General features: G+C 53.0%; 2 protein-coding genes across 7 annotated transcripts in view; one reads left to right on the top strand and one right to left on the bottom strand.

Moving 5' to 3' along the window:
- The window catches only part of LRIG1 (leucine rich repeats and immunoglobulin like domains 1), a 107,992-nt gene extending 99,392 nt beyond the window's left edge, over nucleotides 1–8,600 (top strand). Inside the window, exons 13-19 of one of the 2 annotated variants that reach the window (XM_055134215.1) lie at nucleotides 1,463–1,783; nucleotides 3,387–3,668; nucleotides 4,226–4,645; nucleotides 4,967–5,092; nucleotides 5,893–6,039; nucleotides 6,728–6,997; nucleotides 7,092–8,600. In XM_055134215.1, coding sequence (XP_054990190.1) covers nucleotides 1,463–1,783; nucleotides 3,387–3,668; nucleotides 4,226–4,645; nucleotides 4,967–5,092; nucleotides 5,893–6,039; nucleotides 6,728–6,997; nucleotides 7,092–7,348 — 1,823 coding nt within the window. In that variant the 3' untranslated portion in view covers nucleotides 7,349–8,600. Of the gene's footprint in view, nucleotides 1–1,462; nucleotides 1,784–3,386; nucleotides 3,669–4,225; nucleotides 4,646–4,966; nucleotides 5,093–5,892; nucleotides 6,040–6,715; nucleotides 6,998–7,091 lie in introns of both variants that reach the window. The other variant, XM_055134214.1, reaches the window with a different exon arrangement.
- SLC25A26 (solute carrier family 25 member 26) overlaps nucleotides 1–22,764 on the bottom strand; it is a 148,553-nt gene that overhangs the window by 4,945 nt on the left and 120,844 nt on the right. For 2 of the 5 annotated variants that reach the window (XM_055134219.1, XM_055134216.1), the window contains 4 exons: nucleotides 19,567–19,636; nucleotides 14,117–14,181; nucleotides 12,968–13,041; nucleotides 8,744–9,569 (listed from right to left, as the gene is read on the bottom strand). In XM_055134219.1, the coding sequence (XP_054990194.1) occupies nucleotides 9,452–9,569; nucleotides 12,968–13,041; nucleotides 14,117–14,181; nucleotides 19,567–19,636 (327 nt within the window). In that variant the 3' untranslated portion in view covers nucleotides 8,744–9,451. Of the gene's footprint in view, nucleotides 1–8,743; nucleotides 9,570–12,967; nucleotides 13,042–14,116; nucleotides 14,182–19,566; nucleotides 19,637–22,764 lie in introns of those variants that run through there. The other 3 variants (XR_008629710.1, XM_055134217.1, XM_055134218.1) reach the window with 3 other exon arrangements.

Genomic DNA, 22,764 nt, shown 5'->3' with positions numbered 1-22,764 from the left:
TAGGTCTCTCTCTCTTCGCTTTTCTTAATTCTTTTTATTTCCCCAGACTGTAATCTCGGTTGGCCTGTACGCATATTCACGGGACTTGCTGCCAGCCAACGGCTAGTGGACCCTCCAGTGAGGTGGCCCTTCCTTCCATGTGCTGCTGCTGCTTGCACTGTGCCGGGCATCCCACACTTGGATGTGGTGCCAAGGCTCCCGCCAGCAGAGGAGGGACCTCAGTTAGTGAGGGCAGTGTTAGGGTTCGAACTCTCAGCCTCATGCATGCAAGGCAGGCACTGTACCACTGAGCCACATCCCAAGCCCCTAGTGAATTTTCACTGCAGTAATAATAGGGTGGGCACGAGCCATAGCACAGCGGGTAGGGTGTTTGCCTTGCACACAGCCGACCCGGGTTCGATTCCTCTGTCCCGTTTGGAGAGCCTGACAAGCTACCGAGAGTATCTCGCCTGCCCAGCAGAGCCTGGCAAACTACCCGCGGTGTATTCAATATGCCAAAAACAGTAACAAGTCTCACAATGGAGACGTTACTGGTGCCTGCTCGAGCAAATCGATGAGCAACAATGATGACAGTGAAACTGATACTAAATAGGGTGTGTGCATGGCCCTCCAGATCCCTGGTATTCTGCTGGCTCATTCCATAGCTCCAATCAGCATTCAGTTAGTGACCTTGGTTTCAAGTGTCTTGGCTAGTCTGTTTCAGCTACTGTTATGGCCTCAGCAGTGCCCGCGGATTGTTTGCCCTGGACTTGAGCTTCTCGTGCTCAGCAAACTGCATCACGTCAATGCGAGTCCCTGGAATGGGACTTTCTAGGCTGCCCCAGCCAGGCCACCTGGGATCCGAAGCACAGGCCTTGGTGTGTGCCTGTGTGTGGCGGGGGTGTGGGGTGGGGCTCTAAATGCCAGCAGTCGAGGCTACTGTGGAGCCTGGAGCACAGAGATGAGATTCTGGTTCTCCTACCAGCTCAGGCGTTTTCTTGAACCCTTTGGGTTGTTGTAAGATTCTGATTATTTTCAAGAATTCCGAGAGGGCTGGTTATCACAGTTTTGGAGAGTTTTCTTTTAGTGGTGGTGCAGAGTTTAAGAAGACCTTGTTTTGACATTACAAAGCCCCTCGTGACGGCTGCTTTGGGGAGTGAGGTTGTGAAACTGACAATTTTCGATGAACTGTGTAGGCAACTAAAGCCCATTGACATCTCATAGAAATTGCTGGTTGCTGTGATAATTGCGTACTGACAGATTTGCTTCCCAGAAGGACACTCACAAAGGTGATTGCTGCGGCTGGCTTTGTAAGAGCTCGAGGGCAGGTGTCCCGGGTGTGTCCCCCAGAGGTGCTGGAGGACAGGAGCGCTGAAACATCAGACCCCGCTCAGGGGCTGCCTCAGTTTCTTGTTCGCTCGCAGGGCAGCTAGTCCCATGCGTCCTAGGAGCCTGAGGGTTCACACCGGCTCTTCTCTTCCAGATGACTTCCCCAAGCCGCAGATCATCACCCAGCCCGAGGTGACCATGGCCCTGCAGGGCGCCGACGTCCGGTTCACGTGCTCGGCGGCCAGCAGCAGCAGCTCACCCATGACGTTCGCCTGGAAGAAGGACAACGAGGTCCTGGCCAATGCCGACATGGAGAACTTCGCCCACGTCCGTGCGCAGGACGGGGAGGTGATGGAGTACACCACCATCCTGCACCTCCGGAACGTTACCTTCGGGCACGAGGGCCGCTACCAGTGCATCATCACCAACCACTTTGGCTCCACCTACTCGCACAAGGCCAGGCTCACTGTGAATGGTATGGAAGGGGAGACGGCCAGGGCGCCCCGGGTGAGGCCCCGTCACCTCTGGGAAGCCGCCCAGTTGAGGGACACACAGCTGACTGTCACAGGAATGTAGACGGAGGCAGTATCTCCACTAGATTCCTGGCCTACGGGGTTCTGCAGGGCCTTTCAATCAGTGCTCGGGGCCCAGGTGCTGCTCAGGGCCTCACACACCAGGTAAATGCACCCCAACCGCTGAACTGTCTCCCTGGCTCCCTGATGCTGAATATTCACTTCCGTGGTGCCGGGGATCAGACCTCAGGCTCACACGTCAGCAGGTGCTGCACTGCTGGGCTTCTGTGCTGACCTTTAAAGACCCCGTTACTGGAGTGGGTGAGAATGGATCCGAGCTGCGTAAACTCAGACGTCTAGTGTCTGGGTCACGCACCTCCTCATCCCCGGGAAGCTGCCGCCTTGCTCTGGTCCTGCCCTGGCACTCGAGCCAGCCTGGGGGGCCCGGTCAGCGTGAGGGGGTCCAGGTTGCCCCACCTCTCCCGCAGCAGTTAGTTCAGGGCTAGGTGAGTGGCAGACAGATGGCGGGATGATGCACAGTGTTGGACAAGAGCCTTCACCCAGTCAAGAGGGTCAGCTGGCGCTCTGCAGCTTCACACTCTTTGACTTGCTGCTGTTGTGAGTTCATGGTAGAAGATGAGAGGTGAATGGCCGGAGTGACCCCACAGCACGATATTCGTGAACATTAAGCTGCAGAGTGAAAGGTTAGCTAGATGGGGGCCCAAGTGATAGTATAGTGTGTGACTGATCCTGGTTTGATTATCCAGTATGGTCCCCCAAGCACCGCCAGGAGTAAATCCTGAGTGCAGAACCAGGAGTAACCCTGGAGCATCGCTGGGTATGGCCCAGAAAGCCAAAATGAAGTTCAGCTAACCAGATGTGGCTCAGTGATTAAGCAACTTTCCTTGCATGTGTGGGGCCCTCGGCCCCATCCCTGATAGCACTGAGGAATAAAAGAGGGTTAGCTTTGGGGTCGTTGCAAATGTTACATTTATTTAGATCTTTCAACACCACAGGCCCTGTGGCTGGCTCGTCTCAGCTGTTCTGAGGGAGTCTTTGCATTTCTAGGTTCCACAGAGAACTGGTAGTCACCCTGCTGGAGGCTCGTGACACTGGGGAGTGTTCATGACTGGGCCACCACGTGACTAGGCGCTTCCTAGGGGGCCAGTGAGCTCCATACGGGCTGCCCCCATCTCCCACACTGAGTTCTGAGGGCTGACCTGTCCCCCCTTCAGAGGCATCTTAATGGGGCACACGCCTCTGTGCCTGGCCCTGCTTCTGTCTGGGTTAATACAGGAGGCGACATCCGTCTGGCAGGCAGCTCCCCGTTCCTCTGTGAAGGCTGGCCTCTGAGGGGTGGGAGGGAACTACTGAGTTACATTCCCTCCAGGTCAGCCCGCCTCCCACCCCTGTGGCAGGGAGAAGCTGGGTGCTCCTGATCTCAGAGGGGGGGTGGGAGGCAGCTGTCGGCAAGGAGGGCGGGGAGGAAGGCTGTTTACCGAGGGCTTCCTTGACCTTTGCCCCTGACCTCCAGAAGCCAGACACTGAACTCTGTGTATCCCACAGTGTTGCCATCCTTCACCAAAATCCCCCACGACATTGCCATCCGGACCAGCAACACAGCCCGCCTGGAGTGTGCCGCCACCGGCCACCCGAACCCCCAGATCGCCTGGCAGAAGGACGGAGGCACCGACTTCCCTGCGGCCCGCGAGCGGCGCATGCACGTCATGCCGGACGACGATGTGTTCTTCATCACGGACGTGAAAATAGACGACATGGGCGTGTACAGCTGCACCGCCCAGAACTCGGCCGGCTTCATTTCTGCCAACGCCACCCTGACCGTCTTAGGTCCGTGTGTCTGTGTGTTCGAGGGCCAGAGGGGAGGGGAGGCTGTTTCTCCCTATGGGAGTTTAGGCTGTGTTCTAAAATGTGCCAGGAGTAAGGGCTTCCGTCTCTTTAGGGGCCGAATGCCAGTGAATTACGAGAGCCCCCATTGGTGCAGGATGTCATCCATCCGAACCCTTCTCGGGCGGGGGCAGGTTTCGTGTGGTCTGGGGGAGAGGGGTGACGCAGGGCTGGGGAGAAATCATCAGGCCGGAGCACATGCTTTGCATGTGGAAGGGTCTGGTTCAGTCCCCCGCTCCACAGGGTCCCCTGAGCACTGCTGGGAGCAACCCCCAAGCACCACCAGCTGTGGCTCTAGAGCTAAAACCAGAGCTGCAGGCGCACAGCAGGGAGGTCTGGGAGCAGTTCATTTTCAGGTCCGAGCCACCTAGGCCTGCCGAGAAGCCAGCTTCTCTGACTAAAGAGCTCCCGTGGCACTGCAGCGGTGTTGGGTGGCTCTTGTCCCGCAGACATGCAGTACCCCAGCCTGCAAGGTAACTGGCTTCCCTGTGTTCTTGCAGAAACCCCAGCCTTACTGGTGCCCCTGGAAGACCGTGTGGTGTCCGTGGGGGAAACGGTGGCCTTCCAGTGCAAGGCCACTGGGAACCCCTCTCCCCGCATCACCTGGCTCAAGGAGGACCGTCCGCTGAGCCTCACAGAGAGGCACCACTTCACCCCGGGCAACCAGCTGCTCGTGGTGCAGAACGTGGTGGCGGAGGACGCGGGTCATTACACCTGCGAGATCTCCAACACCCTGGGCACGGCGCGCGCTCACAGCCAGCTCAGCATCCTGCCCGCCCCAGGCTGCAGGAAGGACGGGACCACCGTGGGCATCTTCACCATCGCCGTGGTGTGCAGCATTGTCCTCACCTCCCTGGTCTGGGTGTGCATCATCTACCAGACCCGGAAGAAAAGTGAGGAATACAGCGTCACCAACACAGGTCAGCGGCTGCGGGGGCAGGGAGCTGGAGGCCTAGGTCAGCACTGATGGCCCCAGCAGTGGGGATTCTCTCCCGGAGCCGTAGTCAGGGCTGGCAGTGGCTCTCGGCGTCCTTAGCTGTTGTCACGGGGGTGCGGGGTGGTGACCTCAATGGACCCAGAAGCTCCCTCCCCAGTGGTCTCCGGGCATCTAGCCCTCGCTGTGGATACCTGGGTTCCCAGTGACGCTAACCAGGTCCCGTCCAGCGGCCGGCTCTGCTTGCTCTCGTTTGAACCTGCCGTGTGCCTGGGAACGCGGTATTGACGGTCCTCTCTCCTTGCAGATGAAACCATCGTGCCTCCAGATGTTCCAAGCTACCTCTCTTCTCAGGGTACTCTTTCTGACCGACAGGAAACAGTGGTCAGGACCGAGGGGGGCCACCAGCCCAACGGGCATATAGAAAGCAACGGTAAGGCCAGTGCGAGGCTTCTCACAGCCTTGGTCCCTTTCCTGCCAGAGCTGGCTCGGAGAACTGGAGGCCCCGCGTTTGCATTAGCCGAGTCAGCGCTGCTCCTGCGAGACTCTCAGGCTCTGTCCGGTGCCGTCCCTGTGTATTGGGCTTTGCGGCTCTTTAGTAAGACGGCAGGAACGCCCTCGAGGAAGGCTTCGGGGGGCCCTTCAGACCAGCCCACCGGACAGGCCAGCCCTGCTGGTCACTTATTAGCTCAGGAACCCACTCAAGAATGTTTTTGGAACAGATTATTATTATTAAGGTGGACTGGAGCGATAGCATAGTGGGTAGGGCTTTTGCCTTTCATGCGGCCGACCTGGGTTCGATTTTTCTGTCCCTCTCAGAGAGCCCGGCAAGCTCCCCATGGCGTATTCTATATGCCAAAACAGTAACAAGTCTCACAATAGAGATGTTACTGGCGCCCGCTCAAGCAAATTGATGAACAACGGGACGACAGTGCTACAGTGCAGTGCTATTATTAAAACCTGGGTCAGCTGCATAGAGGGGAAGTGTCCAGGTACTTCCTGAACTACTGTACCAGCCTGACAGGCACAGTTTTGAATTTCATTATCATAGTTTAGGTCTTGTTCTTTGTGGTTCAGATATATATACGCTTGTTACCCCCCCTCCTGTGTGCTGGGGCCCTTGCTTTTTCTAACAGCCTTTCCATTCCACCCTCTCCCTCCCCCCAGCCCCCATCCCAGGGCTCTATGTGAAATGCTCAGCTTAGGGTCTCTGACTGGGGGGTTCTGCTCTAGGTGTCTTTCCGAGAGACTCGGGCCTCTTCCCGGAGGCAGGCACTCATGGCGCTCCGTGCAGGCAGCCCAAGCTCTGTGTTGGCTTTACGAAGGAGCCGTGGAAAGTGGCGGAGAAAGCAGATCGGACACCTGGTGCACAGAAACTAGGTATGAGGTTACGGGTGTCACCGACGTTGCCTTTCTGTCTAACACTGAGAGCCTGGCATTTCCCCCCCACCCCCCACAGGAAGTCCTGGCCAGCCTCTTAAATCACTGATTTAGTAAGCCGGAGTTTTCCAGACTTATCAGCAACTGGAGGGCCACAGAGATAGTACAGGGGTTCAGGTGCTTACCTTGCGCCAGGTGTGCCCATACAACCTCTGCAAAATAACACAGTTCAGGCCCGAGTGATAGTACAGTGGGTAGGGTGTTTGCCTTGCACATGTTCAATCCTCGGCATCCCGTGTGGTCCCTGAGCACCACCAGGAGTAATTCCTGAGTGCAGAGCCAGGAGTAACCCCTGGTCCTTGCCAGGTGTGACGGAAAAGTAAACAAAGAAAAAAGAAAAGGAACAACTCACCAGGCAAGGCCCTAAGAAAATGGGAAATGCGCTTTTCCCTCTGGGTTCCTCTGAGGCGGGCCAGTAGACAACTGGCGCTGCAGGCAACTGTCCCAACCCGAGCGGAAAGTGGACACTCTGATGGAGAAGTGAGCGGGCAGGTGGAAGCCGCCCCTGTCGGTCGGGGCTCAGAGAGCGGACTGGGGGGAGAGGGCTGTGGAGAGCAGGTCTGTCACCAGGCCGGGAGGGACAGACATATCACGCGCAGGGATCTGATCCTTACAGGTGCTCCTGCAGTGCTCGGCGGCCCAGCTGGATGCAGTGACTGCAGACCTGACGTGGACACTTACAGCCAGGACCATGCCCTTTTCCCTCGGCCGGTGTCCAGAGAGGGGGGCCAGCCGGGCCCCCCAGAGCCCAGTGGAAGTGACCGAGAACATCCTCCGAGCACCGGGACTGTGGGTGGGTCCCACTCCGACTGCAGGGGCGCCCCCTACCCCAGTAACCACGACAGAATGCTGACCTGGAAGCAGCCACCGCAGCCCGCGGCCCCTCAAGAGGGGACAGGTAAGTCCTTGCTGTCCCCCAGGCCTTGCCAGCGTCAGGGGGAGGGGGCGTGTTTGGGGGGACTCAGATGTGATGGTCCCTCTCCTCCTTCCAGGGGGCTCCTCGTGGACGTTAGCCAGGCTGTGTGAGCCGGACTCCAGAGAACGCCCACCCTCGTCCGTGTTACCTCCGGGCAGTCCTCCGCTCCCAGAGGCCCCCGCGGGCCTGGCTGAGCTCCCCAGCGAAGGCCAGCACTTGCTTCCCAACGGACACCTCCCCCAGGCCTGCAGCGCCAGTCCTGAGTGTGCCCCGCTGATGGGACAGCTTCCCGGAACGCAGAGCGCGCCCCTGCTGTTTGCACCCAAAGTCTAGGCTCTGTCTACCTCAGCTCGGGTCACTCTCGCCCGGAGGGAGGGTAGGGGAGGCCGCGTGGAAGCCTGGTCCAGGCGCCACGGTCTGTACATAGTTTCGCTCCCATGTGGAGTGCCAGTAGTGTGACGGACTCACAGCTGAAGCACAGAAATGCAGGATGGCTATTGTGTATAAAACTCAGAAAAGTATTTGATACCATTGTACATAAGAGTTTTCAGAGATTTCATATATATATATTATATATCTTTTACAGAGGCTATTTTAATCTTTAGTGCATGGTTAACAAAAAAATTGTACAATTTTGACAATATTATTTTTCATATCAGGTTGCGGTTTTAATTTTGGAAGCAGGGGGAGGTAGTTTCTGGTGCCTTAATGCATGGATGGAATTCATAGAAACTAAAATGTGCTCCCCCAGGTTTTCGGAGGTGGGGGCTGGAAGTCCGTGGGTCTGCGCTTCGGGGGGCACGGGCGGGCTGAGGGCTCTGTGTTCAGCGAGCAGCTGGTGCGGACACTGAGCACTGCACTCCCCCTTCGCAGGCGGTCACTCGAGGAGAGAGTGTTCCTGTCTGCCAGTCAAATGTCATTCGAGGCTTTTTAAGTAGAAGCTGCTGGTGTTGGTACCTGTGGATTATTTTTTCACTAGTGACATTTTAGCTCCGCCAATAGAGTACATTGGCCGTGGAGGAGAAGGGATGGGGTCCTTCTGTTCGGGGCAGCCGAGCTTACCTCTGAGTGCCCAGAGCAGGCCTGGCCTCCCCTCCCGGACAGCTGGGCTCGGACTGTACCAGATTCTGCCCTTGGCCTGGGTTCTGGGTCTATTTGCACTTTTTAGACCTGTAGCTAACCATCTCGTGAGTGCCAATGCGTATTTCAGGAAAAATTACAATGAAACAAGCAAGGTCCTTAAAAATCTCAGAAAGCTGGTTCCTTTAGCCCAGCTGCTGAAGGTAGGTATTGACACAATGGTTACCTATGTTCAATTTTACTGTCAGCTAAAGTAAGTACAGTCCTCACTGTTCCCCAAGGTAAGCACAGTTAGAATTTTGTTCAACAGTTTGTTACTTCCACAAAATATGTGAATTTGCTGCTTCTGAGAGGCAATGTGAAAGAGGAAGTATTACTTTGTACATAAAAGTTATTTATTTATAGAATTTTGGTACAGTGTACATTGAAAAACATGTAAAAAAATATTGAGTGTCTAACAAATGGCAATGAAGTGTCTTTAATAAAGGTTCATTTATAAACACGAGGTGTGCGACTGGGGTCATTTCCTCTGCATTCACCAGCATTGCTTTATTTCATTCCAGAGCTGCTCTTACAGATGGCGTTGTTCTACCCTTAATTACTTTTTTCCCCCCAAAAGGAATCCTCTGCTATTAGTGCTCCAGGGAGACCCGACACCACTGGATTCCTGAGATTTCTCGCTAAATGTTTCTGACACCTGCAGTTTATTAGACAAGTGAGCAGTGGTAATTTTCCATCTGGTCCTTCCGTGCTGGGCTTCTAACTGCAGGCCGCAAGCCTGACTCGGGGTAAAGAAATGAGCTGCCCAGGCCCTGAAGCCAGTTGGGCACCTGGTCACTTGAGCTGGGGCATCTCGACACCGCTCTGGAAACAATACAATAGTGTGTTCTCAAGGGTGAAACCTGAGGGCCAGCAGAAACAGCAGCCAGGTTACACAATAGGATGCTGGTCACGCACCTGTGCTTCATCCGGTAAGCAGAACTCTTGAGTTTACACAATAGGGATTAAACCTGGCAGAAATACCCAGCCACAACTCTCTCCCCCAGTCGCCTTTGTTTCTGAGCCATAATCACCTCCCACCGCACGTTGCCATCAAGCTGCAGGAAATCAAAAAGCAGATACAAATCATGCCAAAGCTCTAGGGGCCTGGCATTGGCATTACTCAGCCAAGAGGTTCTGAGAAGAACCATCCAGAGTCTTCTCTCGGTGTTTTGGCCAGACAGGCTGGGGACATCGTGGGCCCAGCGCACAGAAGAGGCCTCGCCGTGTCCTCACCTCGGCAGAGCTGTGCTGCTCCGTGGGAGGGAGGCGGGCCTCAGAGCAGTCCCCTTCTCAGAAGGAGCGGGTGCAGAGGTCTCAGGGGCGCTCCGTGCCAAGTGCCAGCAGCAAGTGGCGAGTCTGGTCATAAGCCCCGAGAAAGATGAACCCGCCCAGGCTGATGGCCGCCATTCGAGGGACGACACCTGCAAATAATCTGCGGGGGGAAAGCAGAAGGATTGGCTTTTTTTCTTTTTAGAGCTGTGTTTAAAAAAAAAAAAAAGGTTAAATTCCAACGGCTGCAGCTTGTTCAACTCAACACACCATGCTCATTAAAGCCCACACAACACTTAGAATGTGTGTATTTTCTCCTTTGAGAATGCCACTGAACTGCATTCCCAAGTCGACTTGTTGAGGTCTGAGCCCAGCTGTTTGCAGGCCCGCGTCTAAACGGGGGGCAGCTCACTCTGAGCACGCACAGTGAAGTAATTAGCCAAGAAACCCTAGCGGAGCCCACCTCAAGCTCTCACACATTCTTCATCTTTTAGAACTGATGCAATCACTACCCCCCCCCCCTCCACACACACACACACACACACACACACACAATACGGGCATCAGAGGGCTGGACTAAAGGGAAGCTGGGAGGTGGGTCCATGGCAACCGAGGCTGCTCTAGGTGTGAAGAGCACCCGGCACTCTTGACTTTTTACTTGTTTCTGAGGCCGACACATGTGGCGTAATAGACTCTTCAGGAATCACCTGCTTTCTCTTTTCTCTTTTGCTGAAGGAAAAGACAAGCTGGGGGAGACAGCCGCCCCCCAAACCTCACCTCGGTGCTATGGACGGCCGTCTCGGCCAGGGTTGCAACTTCGGAGTAAAGAAATGTAAAGAGAATGAACCGTGACTGGAAGGAGATTAATCCTTTAAACATCTGTGGACAGCGCGGGAAGAGTTTTAAGAGACTGTCTCATGCCATCTCAGAGAACAGGAGCCGGACACGTCTGCCCTCGGGCTCACACAGGCCGGAAGGCACTGGGCAGGCAGACCCGACAGCAGTGCGGGAGCCTTCGGTGCCCCGGCAAGAAAAGACACAAACTGGGCTCTGAAAATGGTCCTGAATGAGCAGCGTCACTCCCTGCCCACCACACGTGGGGCTGGGCCGAGTTTTCTCTGGACGGGGGACTCTCACCTGTGGCCCTCAACACTCAGCAAAGTCTTCCTTTTGTTGGCAGAGAAACCATTCAGAACTAGTGAAAAACCTTTGGATTAGGTCTAGGAAAAAAAGCTAAAAGGGTCAAGTCAAAATGTGCATCATCTCAGGTTAGCGGAAACTCAGGGGGGCTGCACACTTGTACCTGCAAGGAGACTGGGCTTTGGGGTAGTTTTGTGGGTTTCATTAAGTTCTTAGCTCAGGAGTCATAAATATGTAAAACACTGCACAGGAAGTCAGAACCATTTTCTTCCTGAGAAGTATCGCTGCAAGGTCTACGGAAGACCAAAACTAGAACCAGAAGGAAGGTCGCTGAGCTCGGCCGTGTGCACGGGACCTGTGGGAGGGGGGAACTCCTGCCACACCACTCAGCCACGGTGTCCTCTGGGCCCGAAGGACAGCCGCCTCCCCCTGCCCTGCAGTGAGGGGGCCCTGGAGGGCGGGTCCAGCTGCCGTGGACCCCGCTGCCCCCAGTGCACCCACTTGCAGGCAGCGGCTTGTGAGCTGAGCAGAGCCGTGATCCCGTGACCACAGTCAAACGCGACAGCAAACGGAAATCGGCTCGAGTTCGGCCGCGCGCACCGCGGCAGCCAACACATGAAAGGCACCGGCACGTTCAACAAAAAGCGGGCTGACAAACGGAAGGAACGGCGGGTAAATGGGCGTCCCAGCTGCGCGCCTGCTCTGGGCCGAGTGGGCACGGGGTGCTCCTCTTTCAAAGGAACCCCAGTTCGCCCCCGAGCATGGATTCCAAGTGAGCACCCAAACACAGCCCCTCCTCGCAGTGAGCCGAGTCTCGGCGCTCTGCGGCCCCTGAGCTGGCAGCCCCCGGTCGGAGCAGCTCTGCTTGGTGGGCGAGCCTGGCCGGGCCCCCTGCTGCTCTGCGCAGCTGCCCCCACACCTGCAGGGTCTTTGGCTTTTTGTCCTAGTTCCCTTGCACATCAGCTTCACAGGAAAGAACACTGGCGAGCTGCGTGGTAAGCGCGGCTGCCTTCCGCTCAGCACCTGCACACGGAGGGCCGAGACTCAAGAAGCTGCCGGGAGACAAGCCCGGACCCTATCCCCTATCTGCCATTCTAGAGCTGACACGCGGGCACAAGGGTAGGCCCTTGGCACCCTCTGACACCCCACAGCGGGCAAGGCAGGCTTCTGCTTCAAGCGTCCCCCATGGAGATGCCTTCTCCCGAGTGTGGTGAGTGCTACGGAATGAGGCGCCGCCACACAGCACCCCGAGAAATGGCGAGTGGCCGTGGTTCAACTAAGGCCTGACCAAGAGTTGCCGGAGAACGTGCTATGAAGCAGACTAGACCAGACGGTGAGACCTGGCGGTTTGGGTGTGTGACCTAAAACAAACCACCACGTAGGACTTCTCCGCAGCTGGAGCCCAACCACTGTCCGAAGCCAGGAATTCCATCTGCTGCATTTTAAATACGCTGCCATAGAGCTCCTTTCTTTTTTTTTTTTTTTTTTTTGCTTTTTGGGTCACACCCGGCGATGCACAGGGGTCACTCCTGGCTCATGCACTCAGGAATCACCCCTGGCGGTGCTCAGGGGACCATATGGGATGCTGGGATTCGAACCCAAACGCCCTACCCGCTGTGCTATCACTCCAGCCCCCATAGAGCTCCTTTCTCTCTCTGCACCATTTCTTCCTTGTCTGAACCCACGTGAAAATGAACAGGCCTCAACTCTGCAGGGCCGGCTGTGCATTAGTCACGGCACGCGCCCGTGCACGCTCGGCGATTCTTCCCAGCCAAACCCAGTCCTTGTCTCAAAGTCCTCAGCCTTTCAGACGACTAGCAGCAAACCACGTGCCCAATTCAACAGCCAGATCGAACATGCCCCCTGCGTCCCCTCCCCTCAACCTGCGCAAGCTCCCAGTTCAAAACTCCCAAGAAGGATGGGGACATTCCGCACAAATCTCACCAGGGGCCTGACCAACCTGTTTTGCTGAAACAAAAACCTGGGCCAGGAAGGATGGTACGGGGGTAGGGAACTTGCATGCCACCAACTCAGCTTTGATCCCCAGCACCACATGTAGTGCTGTGAGCACCTCCAGGAGTGATCTCTGAGCACAGAGTCAGGAGTAAGCCCTGAGCAATGCAGGGTGTGGCCCCCAAACCACCACCACCACCACCACCACCAGCAGCCTGCTAAAATGTACACAAAACTAAAATCAAATGCACAGCCAGCGCGGCCAGGACGAGGGGGTGGCATGCAGCCCCCTCAAGATCCTCTCTTACTAAAGCCCGAGGAGGCTCTCAACACTCCAGGAAAGTCCCTGCAAACGTGTCCTGGGAAACCACAGCTGCAAAGGCAACCTCAGACAATGCTCAGAGCAGAGGGAGCGCCCCGCGCAGACAGGAGCAGGAGGAGAGAGGCAGGAGGGGCCGAGAGTCTTACCCCGACAGCCCCTGCGCCTGCCACACCCCGTGCAGCGCGGACAGCACGTTCCCGCTCGCGGCGCTGGAACCAGCCTGCAGAAGGCACAGGAGACACTCGTTACCTTATGAGCCCCCCACAGCTCACAGCTGCCTCGGCCCAGACAGTCCCAGACCCGGAGGGCGAGTCTCTCGGGGCACGGGGAGCCCAGGCCTGGCCCTCGGACCCGGGGAAGCAGTCACACCCGGGCTCGAAGGAGGCTGCCTCCCTTCTTGCCCTCTCTCGCTCCTGACTGGGAGCTCACCCAGGGGTAATTCATATCTACAGATTTAACAGGAAAAGAGTGCACACAAAATTCACCGTAACACATTTCATTATAAGGACCATGTTCCACTGATATCCTCAGATTGGGCCTCGGTCAATTTGCATACTAGAAACTGGCCCCAATCTCTTCCTCTTCTGTTTCTGGGCCACACCCGACTGTGCTCAGGGCTTAGTCTTGGCGTTGCACTCAGGGGTTACTCCTGGCCTTGGGGAATGTATGGGGTGCTGGGGGTTGAGTCTGGGTCAGTGGCATGCAAAGCAAGCACCCTGTTCACTGTACTATCTCTTCGGCCCTTCTCTTTTTCACAGGCTTGCCATGTTACTTTTTGTCTTGATTCAGATATTACATTTATGGCATCCCTGAAATGTTTGTTTAGCTTCTAAAAAAAAAATCTTATTTTTCATGGAAATTAAGAAAAAAATCCTAGCAAATACTCTAATTCACACAGCAAAGGCCCATCACTCTGCAAAGCCCCCATCTAGCACGCGTCACTCCACGAGCCTCGGGTGAGTTATCCGGGAAATGGGGGCTCAGGGGTTGGGGATGTGGCTCACATGGTAGAGCACGGGCCAAATGAGGCCCAGGTTCCATTCCGGACACCCAGGTCCCCGGGCCCTGACGCAGCGACGCTGCCAGATGGGCACGCTGACAACTGAAAACAGTCTGAGGGGCAGAGGCCCCCTGCCTTACTGGCTTCCAGCTGAAAGTGACTGAAAGTGACTGGCCACTGCTTAGTCCGCGTCTGTTCCATCCGTGGCAGCTAAGAGTCACGCCAGTCACCTTGCATGCATACAAGCCTTGAGCTTCAAGCATCTGCTGTGTTTACACATTAGTTTACCCCTTACCTTCGCCAACATGATTCTTGTTTTTGCTACGTCCAGCGGTGTGGTGACCGCAGCCGCAAATCCACCTGTGTGAGCGGAAAGGCCAATATTCAGCGGGGTGCCATCTGCTGCCTTCCCCGACGGCCTCAGACTGTTATGCCCTAAGTACGTCGAACTCTGCCAGGCATCGCTTCCTCCTCCTCATGCTCTGAGTGACGTCGGCCAGCCGAGCACTGGGTCTCACTGAGACTGACCAGATTCTTCCAGGGAAGAGGAAGTCTTGGGAGTCTCCCGTCACTAGCACTCTGGCAACAGCAGGTTGGAGCATGCATCCTGTCAGGGTCAGTCGTGACGCACAGGTGCCCTGCTGGCTCCCATCCCCTGTTCTTATGCTCCGCACATTTCCACACCACCACTGCCAAACCAGGGGCCCAAACCCCACAGATCTTACAGGGGGCTACAGATGTGGAGAAGGGAACCAGGAAGCTGTTTTCGATACACAGGAAACACAGTCAAGGGCCCAGGAGTTGCTCAGGGGCTCAGAACACCCTCCTGACCTGAAGCACGGACTCTGCACGCTGGAGCCCTGGGTTCAATCCCGCCTGTACATCCTGAGAACCTCGGGAAGTAACCCCCACACCAGGCTGGGAGGAGTCTCTGGCTGCACCGGGTGTACTTCCCACCCCAACCAAAATGCACACCTTCCTTGCTAGCATGTGGTCAGGAATTCAGCCCCGTGGGGATGCCCCTCAGGGAGCACTGTGGGTGGGTGCGTGAGCACCACAGGCAGGGGTGGGCGCTGCTCATCTTCACAACATCAAAAGCAGCAAAGGGAAGGGAAAGGGGGCTGAAAGAAGTGGATGTGATGCCTTTGTAGATTCCTGACTAGAAATGAAAACAGAATCTGAGGAGCAGGGTCTGTGGTTCAAAGGATTAGAAGAGCAGATTTTGGGGATTGAGTTTACACAGGTTTCTCTAGAAAGCCACGGCCAGCAACTCTGTGAGTTTCAGGCGGCTTCTGAATGTGGACAAAACCTTCCGACACATCTTAACACAAAGGTGACTGCAACAGGGGGCGCATACTTGATCCCTGGCACTGCATATATCCATCCTTTCACTAATACTATGGGCTTGTGTCTTGTACCTAACCAAAAAGCAAGCACAAAGTGTAATGGGAACTGAATGACAGATACAGTCGTGACTGTCACCAGGCCAAGATGGTTGTGGGTCTTCACTGCAGCAGTGTAGTGAAGGCACTGGGTGGAGAGCAAACAGCTATTCTGCCTTCACGCCACACCACTTGGAGGGAGGGAGGCTACTCTTATGTCATCCTTCACACAGTGTTCTTTTCAGCTCTTTAGAAAGTGCCCATCTCTGAGTGCCCGAGAACAGATGACTGGTTAAATAAACTTTGGTACATCTACAAAATGGAATACTATGCAGCTGTTAGAAAGGATGAAGTCATGAAATTTGCATATAAGTGGATCAACATGGAGAGTATCATGTTAAGTGAAATGAGTCAGAAGAGAAGGACAGACATAGAAAGATTGCACTCATGTGTGGAATACAAAGTAACAGAATGCAAGACTTATACCTAAGAATAGTAGAGATGTGTATCAGGAGGATTGCTCCACGGCTTGGAAGCTGGCCACACATGCTGGGGGAAAAGGCAGCTCAAATTGAGAAGGGAACACCAAGAAAAGGTTGCCTGGAGGACCCGCTCAGGATTGGGGATGCGAGCTGAAAGTAGACTATAGACCGAACATGATGGCCACTCAATACCTATATTGCAAACCACAACACACAAAAGGAGAGAGAACAAAAGGGAATGCCCTGCCACAGAGGCAGGGTGGGGTGTGGGGAATGAAGTGGGGGTGGTGAAAGGGATGCTGCGACCATTGGTGGTGGAGAATGGGCACTGGTGGAGGGATGAGTACTTGAGCATTGTATGACTGAAACATAAGCACGAAAGTTTGTAAGTCTGTAATGGTACCTCACGGTGATTCACTACTAAAAAATTAAAAAAAAATAAAGGAGTGCCCATCTCACTTCAGCCCCTGGAGGCTGAAAATCCAGAAAGCCCTTCGAGATGCATTTCTTTGGGGGGTAGAGACCTGCCTGGAGATGCTCAGGGGCCACTAGCAGGCTCAGAGACTATATGCAGTGCCAGGGACCAAACAAGGGCTGGCTGCATACAAGGCAGGTGCCTTCACCCATGGATCTATCCAGTAAGGTAGATTTCTATGTTTCTTTTTTAAAAAAATTTCTGGCTATACCCAGTGGAGCGCAGAAACAAGTGCCAGGGACAACACGCTGACTTTTCCTGTGTTTGGAAGATTCCAACAGGTTTTTCCTTTGTCACCCTGATGACCCTCCACCCTGTTCTAGATTTCAACCATAGAGACCCTCTCAGAGAATGGGGGGATGTCACAATAAAATTAATTTATTATCATAAAAGAATACAACAATGTGGAAGGTTGGGGAGATAACACAGTGGGTAGGGCACTTGCCTTGCATGTAGCTGATTGGGTTTGATTCCTGGCACCCTAGATAGTCCCCAAAGCCCTGCCGGGAGTGACTCTTGAGTGCAGACAGAGCCAGGAGGAATAGCTGAGCATTGCCAGTGTCCCCACCTCCCTGGCCCACTTAAATAGGAAGAGATAAGGGTATAATTCTAGTACACAAATGGACAGAGGCCCAACCAGGACTGATCTCTGAGCACCGAGCCAGGAGTAAGCCCTGAGCACCACTGCACTGGGTGTGGAAAAATATAAAGAGCAAAGAGTACTAGATTAGTAAATATCGCTATAGCACATTAGAGACTATAGTAATAAATGTCATCACGACCTAGACTGAATTATGGTTTTACGTGTAAAGTTATGTTTAGAAGTTAACTTCAAGTGATAAAGTTGGCAAAGCACTTTTCCTTTTTGTTCCCTGCTTTAACCCCTGACAGAAGCCAAGGGAATTTCTGAGCGTGACAAGCCATCAACACCTCCAGTCGCAAGGGGCACTGCTGGGAATCTGTGCCAAGCAGTTTATGAAACAAGCCCGAGCGAGGGAGCCGAGATGGCACCGAGAGAGGGGCATCGCTTGCGTGGATTTCACCAGCTGAAACGAGGAAAGGTACTTGGGGCCCGGAGAGCCAGTCTCTGACCCAAGGGCCAAGTTCTATCTTGGCGTTCAGGACCCTGCAGGGCTGCGGCGGGGCATGTAGGGAGCTTACTGGCCCTTCCAGGGTGGCTGGGGAAAGCCACGCCCCCCCACCTCTCCAATGGACAGTGCACAAGGTGGCGACAAACTCATAAAAAGTCACTTTGTCACAATTTGGAAATGCCAGATCACATTTTCAGAAAGATCTTGAAAGTGTAAATGTGTTCCTCAGGGCTAACGTTTGTCCCCAAACTTTTAAAAATAAACAAGTGCTGTATTTATTGTACTTAATTAACTTATGCTAAATATATGTGGCATTACTGACAGGGTATTGTTGGTTTTTTTTCAACCTTGGACAAACTCCTTTACTTATCAGAATGTCTGCCAAGGTCTGTACTGAAGGAGCTTTTTCCTCCACATGCTATCAGAGGCAATGATGGAGTGTCGAAACTTGGTTAATAAAAATTTACTCCTTTGCTGCGAGCAGTGTACTGGGATGAGTGTGAGAGTGGCTTTTCTTTTACTGGGTGTCAGCTGAACCGCACAGATCACAGGGTGCTGTGGCATATATACTCTGCCCCAGCTCTGGAGAAACCACCTCAATAAGGAAACTGGCATGAAGAACACCTCATCTCATTCCCCAGCGGGGGCAGAACAGAAACGTGAAAACTTTGTCCATGGGCCGGCTAGGCCTGCACAGGATGTGCGACTGGGCGAACCCCACCTTGCAGGCCGGGCCCTGGCCTGGCCAGCACCGTCCCTGAGGCCTCCCCTAGGGGTGCTACCACAGAACTGCGTGTCTGAGCAGAAGCTTCCTCGCTCTCCCCTTCTACTGTCAGAGCCTGTTCCCGTGGGCGGTGACGCTGCGCTGGATTCCTTAACAGAAACAATGCATTTGTGAACACAGTTTAGAACTGGCTCCTTAAGAAATGAAATGCATGGAATTCCCTCTGATGAGGCCATGAGCCAGGTGTCCTTCCTTACACATGGTGACATGTCCCTAATGCTCACTTGGTCCCCAAGAGGGAGTCACGCAAAAAACACACATCTCTCTTGGGGGAAAAAAAGACTCCTAACCTCTGGAAAATTAACCAAGACCCCTGACTCATTACACGCAGCCAACGATCACATGACAAGTGCAAACAGTCATCACGATCGGGCTGAGCTGGCTCTGCGAGTCAAATAGATCCGATTATTAATATGAATCCTGTAAAATACACTTTCTTAACCATCCCAACAAAAGGCCTAATCTAAGCATCATGAGACACAAGGAAAAATAACTTTTTGACAGCTTGACTCCCTAGACCTACAAATCTCTTGGTTTACTGGCTTTGCATCTAAACTGGCAGTTTGCACCTCTCTGCAAATCTCCATGTATTTCAACTATAATTCCAGTTTACCTTCCTTTTTAATTCATTTTTTAAAAATTCTTTAACTTTTTAAATTCTTTTTAAAAAGTAATTTATTTTGACTGTTTTTTGGGGTCACACCTGGCGATGCTCAGGGGCTACTCTTGGCTCTGCACGCAGGAATTCCTTCTGGCAGTGCCTGGGATGTCAGGGATAGACCCTGGGCCGGCCTCGTGCAAGGCCAACGCCCTCCCTGCTGTACTATCACTCCAACCCCTACTTTACCTTTCTTTGCAACAAAATCTACTTCTCTTTTCGACTGGCCAACCCATCTCTCGCTATTCCCTTCAAGCCCCTGCGTCCTCACCCAAACTGCACTGGAAAATTCAGAGGACTCGGTAACGGGGAGCACACTCCGGCACCTTGCGCTGTGCTCTGGCCTAAGGCACAGATGTTTCTATGTCCCTCTTCTCCGCAAGCGCAGTCTGGCCCGGGGGTGCTGAGGTGCAGCCTCTGCTCTCCCGGCACCAGTTAATCTGCAGCCCCGTCAAACCTGTCACAGCAGCCGTGAATCACTGCTTCCTGCGCAGACCGCATCAAGCCCCTGAGCACAGCTTGCGGCAGACAGCTGCGTGCCCAGCCCACACCCATGGCAGCCTCTTCCCACAGAGGAGCTGATAAATCAACTCCAAGATCAGCCCAGGGCCTGAGTGAAGGCTTCAATAAAGATAAAAAGAGAGAGAAAAATTTGTCGAAAACAAATTGCTTGTCTTTCAAGCAGACACCTTCGGAGTAGCTTCCTTTCTTCCTCTCCACCCTCTCCGACACTGTCTTTTCTCGAGCCCTGAGTGGAACTCCCTTCATCTAAACAATCTGGAAATCCTAAAGAATGTTGTTTTTGCATCGTTAATATTTTCACATTTTTCTCTCCCTCTTTGGTCTTGCCCGGTATAATGTAATCCTTTGCACCTGCAAAAGCTCCGCAGACAGCCGACTGCCAAGAATCCACCGCCCGGTCCTGCCTCCAGGACCACAGGGCCTGTGTTGGAAGAGAAAGAAAAACACAAGTTGTTAAATATTTGAATTTATCGGAACCTCCTGTGGGTGAGCTCTGGGGATGGGAACTTAAGTGAGAAGCTATTTTGGTGGCATTCCTCACTGATGACATAAGTGATTTTCCCAAGGTCTTGACTGCTTTCTAAAATAAGTCACAGAAGTGCGGGCAAGAGCTGAATCTGGCACTCAAAGGAAGCAAGTGTGCACGTGTGTGTGTGCGTGTGCGTGTGTGCGTACATGCGTGCATGCAGAGTAGAATAGAGATCTAGCTAAATAACAACTGTAAATGTTACCAGACTGCACGCCATAGACATGCTACCCACCTTAGCCCAAGAGTCACATACACCTAATTCCTCAATCCTTTTTTCAAACTATACCCATACTGCACAAACTTGAAGGAGGTTAATTTTGTATCAGTTTAAAACTGTGTCAAAACATTCTTGAACGTTCACAAGTGGAGGGCTCCACAAACACCGTTTCAGACAAGGGAAATGATGGCAAAGTGATGCTGTCTCGCTCTACTAACAACGAGGGGACTGGCGTGACAGCACGGTGGTCAGGGCGCTTGACTTGCACACAGCTGACCCATTTCGATCCCCAGCATTCCATACGGTTATCTGAACCCTGCCAGGAGTAGTTTCTAAACTCAGAGCTGGGAGCAAGCCCTGAGCATGGCTGGGTGTGGCCTCTGCCCCCGCGCCCCGCCCCCTCAGATAATGAACAGACACATCCTCCAAGAGATGTTCTCCTGGGGCTCAGGCATCTCCCGCTGGCGTTCTTGGCCAAGTGGGCCCCGTGCATCAACCTGCTGCTCAGGGCGGTGCCAACAGCCTCCGGGGCTGCACCTGGCGATGCTCAGGGGACCACGTGGTCCTGAGTCTGAAATGGTTTGACTGCCTACAATGCATGTGCATATACCTGAACCCCAGTACTATCTTTCTGACCCTGCCATTTTGTTTTTGCATTGGGGTCACACCCTGTGGTACTCGGGCTTACTCCTAGCTCTGTGCTCCCTGGGGTCAAACCTGAGTGGTATGCAGTTAGTGGTATGCATCTAAACCTGAGTAAGGTGCAAGGGAAAGCCTTACCCACTGGACTATCTCTCTAGCCATTACGTTTTAAAACCTGACTTGTTTGGGTTTTTTTTTTTTTGGGGGGGGGCCACACCTGGTGGTGCTCAAGGCTTACTCCTAGCTCTATACTCAGGGATTTTTCGTGGGGGACTTGGGGATCATATGGGGTGCTGGGGATCAAACCCAATTTGTCAACGAGCAAGGCACGTGCCTTTCCTATTATACTCTCTGACTTCTATATTTAACTTGAAGGAAACTGTCCAAGTATTTTTCACAGTGCTGTCCCATCTTACATTCCAGCCAGTTCCAGCTTCTCTACATGAATCATAACATTTCATATTGTTGTTATTTTTCTTTTATTTTAACCATTCTAGTAGGTACGTGGTGGTACTTTAATGTAGTTCTATCTTGTATTTTTTTTTCTTTTTTGGGGTCACACCTGGTGATGCACAAGGATTACTCATGGCTCTGCACTGAGGAACCACTCCTGGAGGTGCTCAGGGGACCATATGGGATGCTGGAAATCGAACCCGGGTTGGCAGCGTGCAAGGCCAACACCCTACCCGCTGTGCTATCGCTCCAGCAACTGATGGACAAGAAGCACACAATGGAGAAGAGAAGAAAGAAGGCTTCGCTCACAAAGTGCCCCTAGGGGAAAATTTTTGGTTGCCAGAAAGTGGGAAAAAGACTCAGATGGCTTAGGACAAGTTTAAAAATACAATCTCCACAGATAAGCAAGTGGCTCCACTATCCCCTGGCTAAAATAATGTAATCTAAGAATATATCAATGCCAGTTTGTATCTGAAAAGGATCCCAGCAAAATATCTAAGAATGGAAGGTTTAAAATCAAGTAAGAATCTTCAATCACAGAGCATGACAGAAAGAACAAGTCTGACGAGCATAATAAACACTAATAAAGAACGTTAGTCCCAAGCTTCCCACCCATGAATGTGATCACTGATTATACTAACTCATGGGGTGCAATCATCTTCAGAGGTAGGCACTACTGCTTTGCTTTGTTTTTGTTTGGGGGCCACATGTGGCGATGTTCTGGGTTTCCTCCTGGCTCTGCTCTCAGGGATCACTCCTGGTGGGCTTAGAGAACCACATGAGGCATTCGGAACAAAACCAAGTCGGCTGCATGCAAGGCAAGAGCCCTGCCCACTGCACCGTCGCCCCAGCCTGGTGCACACGCCATTTTATCCTCATTCTACGCATATGCAAGTTGAGGCTCAGAGAAGTTGAGAAACAGTGATTAGTAGAACTAGGATGTGAACTGAGACAACCTGGTGGAGTATAAAGACACGTAAACATGGACCTAGAGACTATAACCACCTGGACCGGAAACAGGGTGGGATTTATAAGTCACTGTATCTCCTCATTCAGACAATCCACATCAATACATCACTAGAATGACATGGAAATATCCCGGTGGGGCACAGGAACTGGGCGGGGGGCGGGGGGACAGACGGCCAGTCTTGCAGGGGTTTGATTCTGGGCACGATCCTATAGCTGTGTGTGATCCCCAACATCACAACAAAATGTGTTGGCTCCGGCACACCACAACCAGCTGTGCAGCCGTCGGCAAGCACTGCGACTACAATGGGCAATCCTCGGTGAGACCACAAACCCAGGGCCACCGTGCACGAGACCCCCGGCCATCACAACAACAAAGGTGAAATGAACAGGGATGACAAAAAAGCAAAACACAAAAATCCAACAACTATCCAAATGAATGAACTATGTCAATGCCCTAAACACTGTGCTTTATGATGTGAATTTGTGACATTTTTTCTTAAGTGAGGACTACAGAAACTTCAGAAAGGAATGATAAAGATAGAAATATCTACAAACAATTTATTTGGGAGCAACTTTAAACTCCTTAAACAATAACCTGACTTGTAAAAGGCGCAGTAGACAGATTATGAAAATATTCTGAAATTAAACTTTTGTTCATGTACGTAAAAATTCCAGAGGACTTTCACAGCAAAAACAGGCTGGAAAAACAAGAAAGGTTATTTACAGGAAAGGTAAATAC

Source organism: Sorex araneus, chromosome 4 (assembly GCF_027595985.1).
Source record: "Sorex araneus isolate mSorAra2 chromosome 4, mSorAra2.pri, whole genome shotgun sequence".
Taxonomy (NCBI): Eukaryota; Metazoa; Chordata; class Mammalia; order Eulipotyphla; family Soricidae; genus Sorex; species Sorex araneus.
Note: the sequence above shows the minus strand (reverse complement) of the source record. Positions and strands in the feature narration are given on the sequence as shown.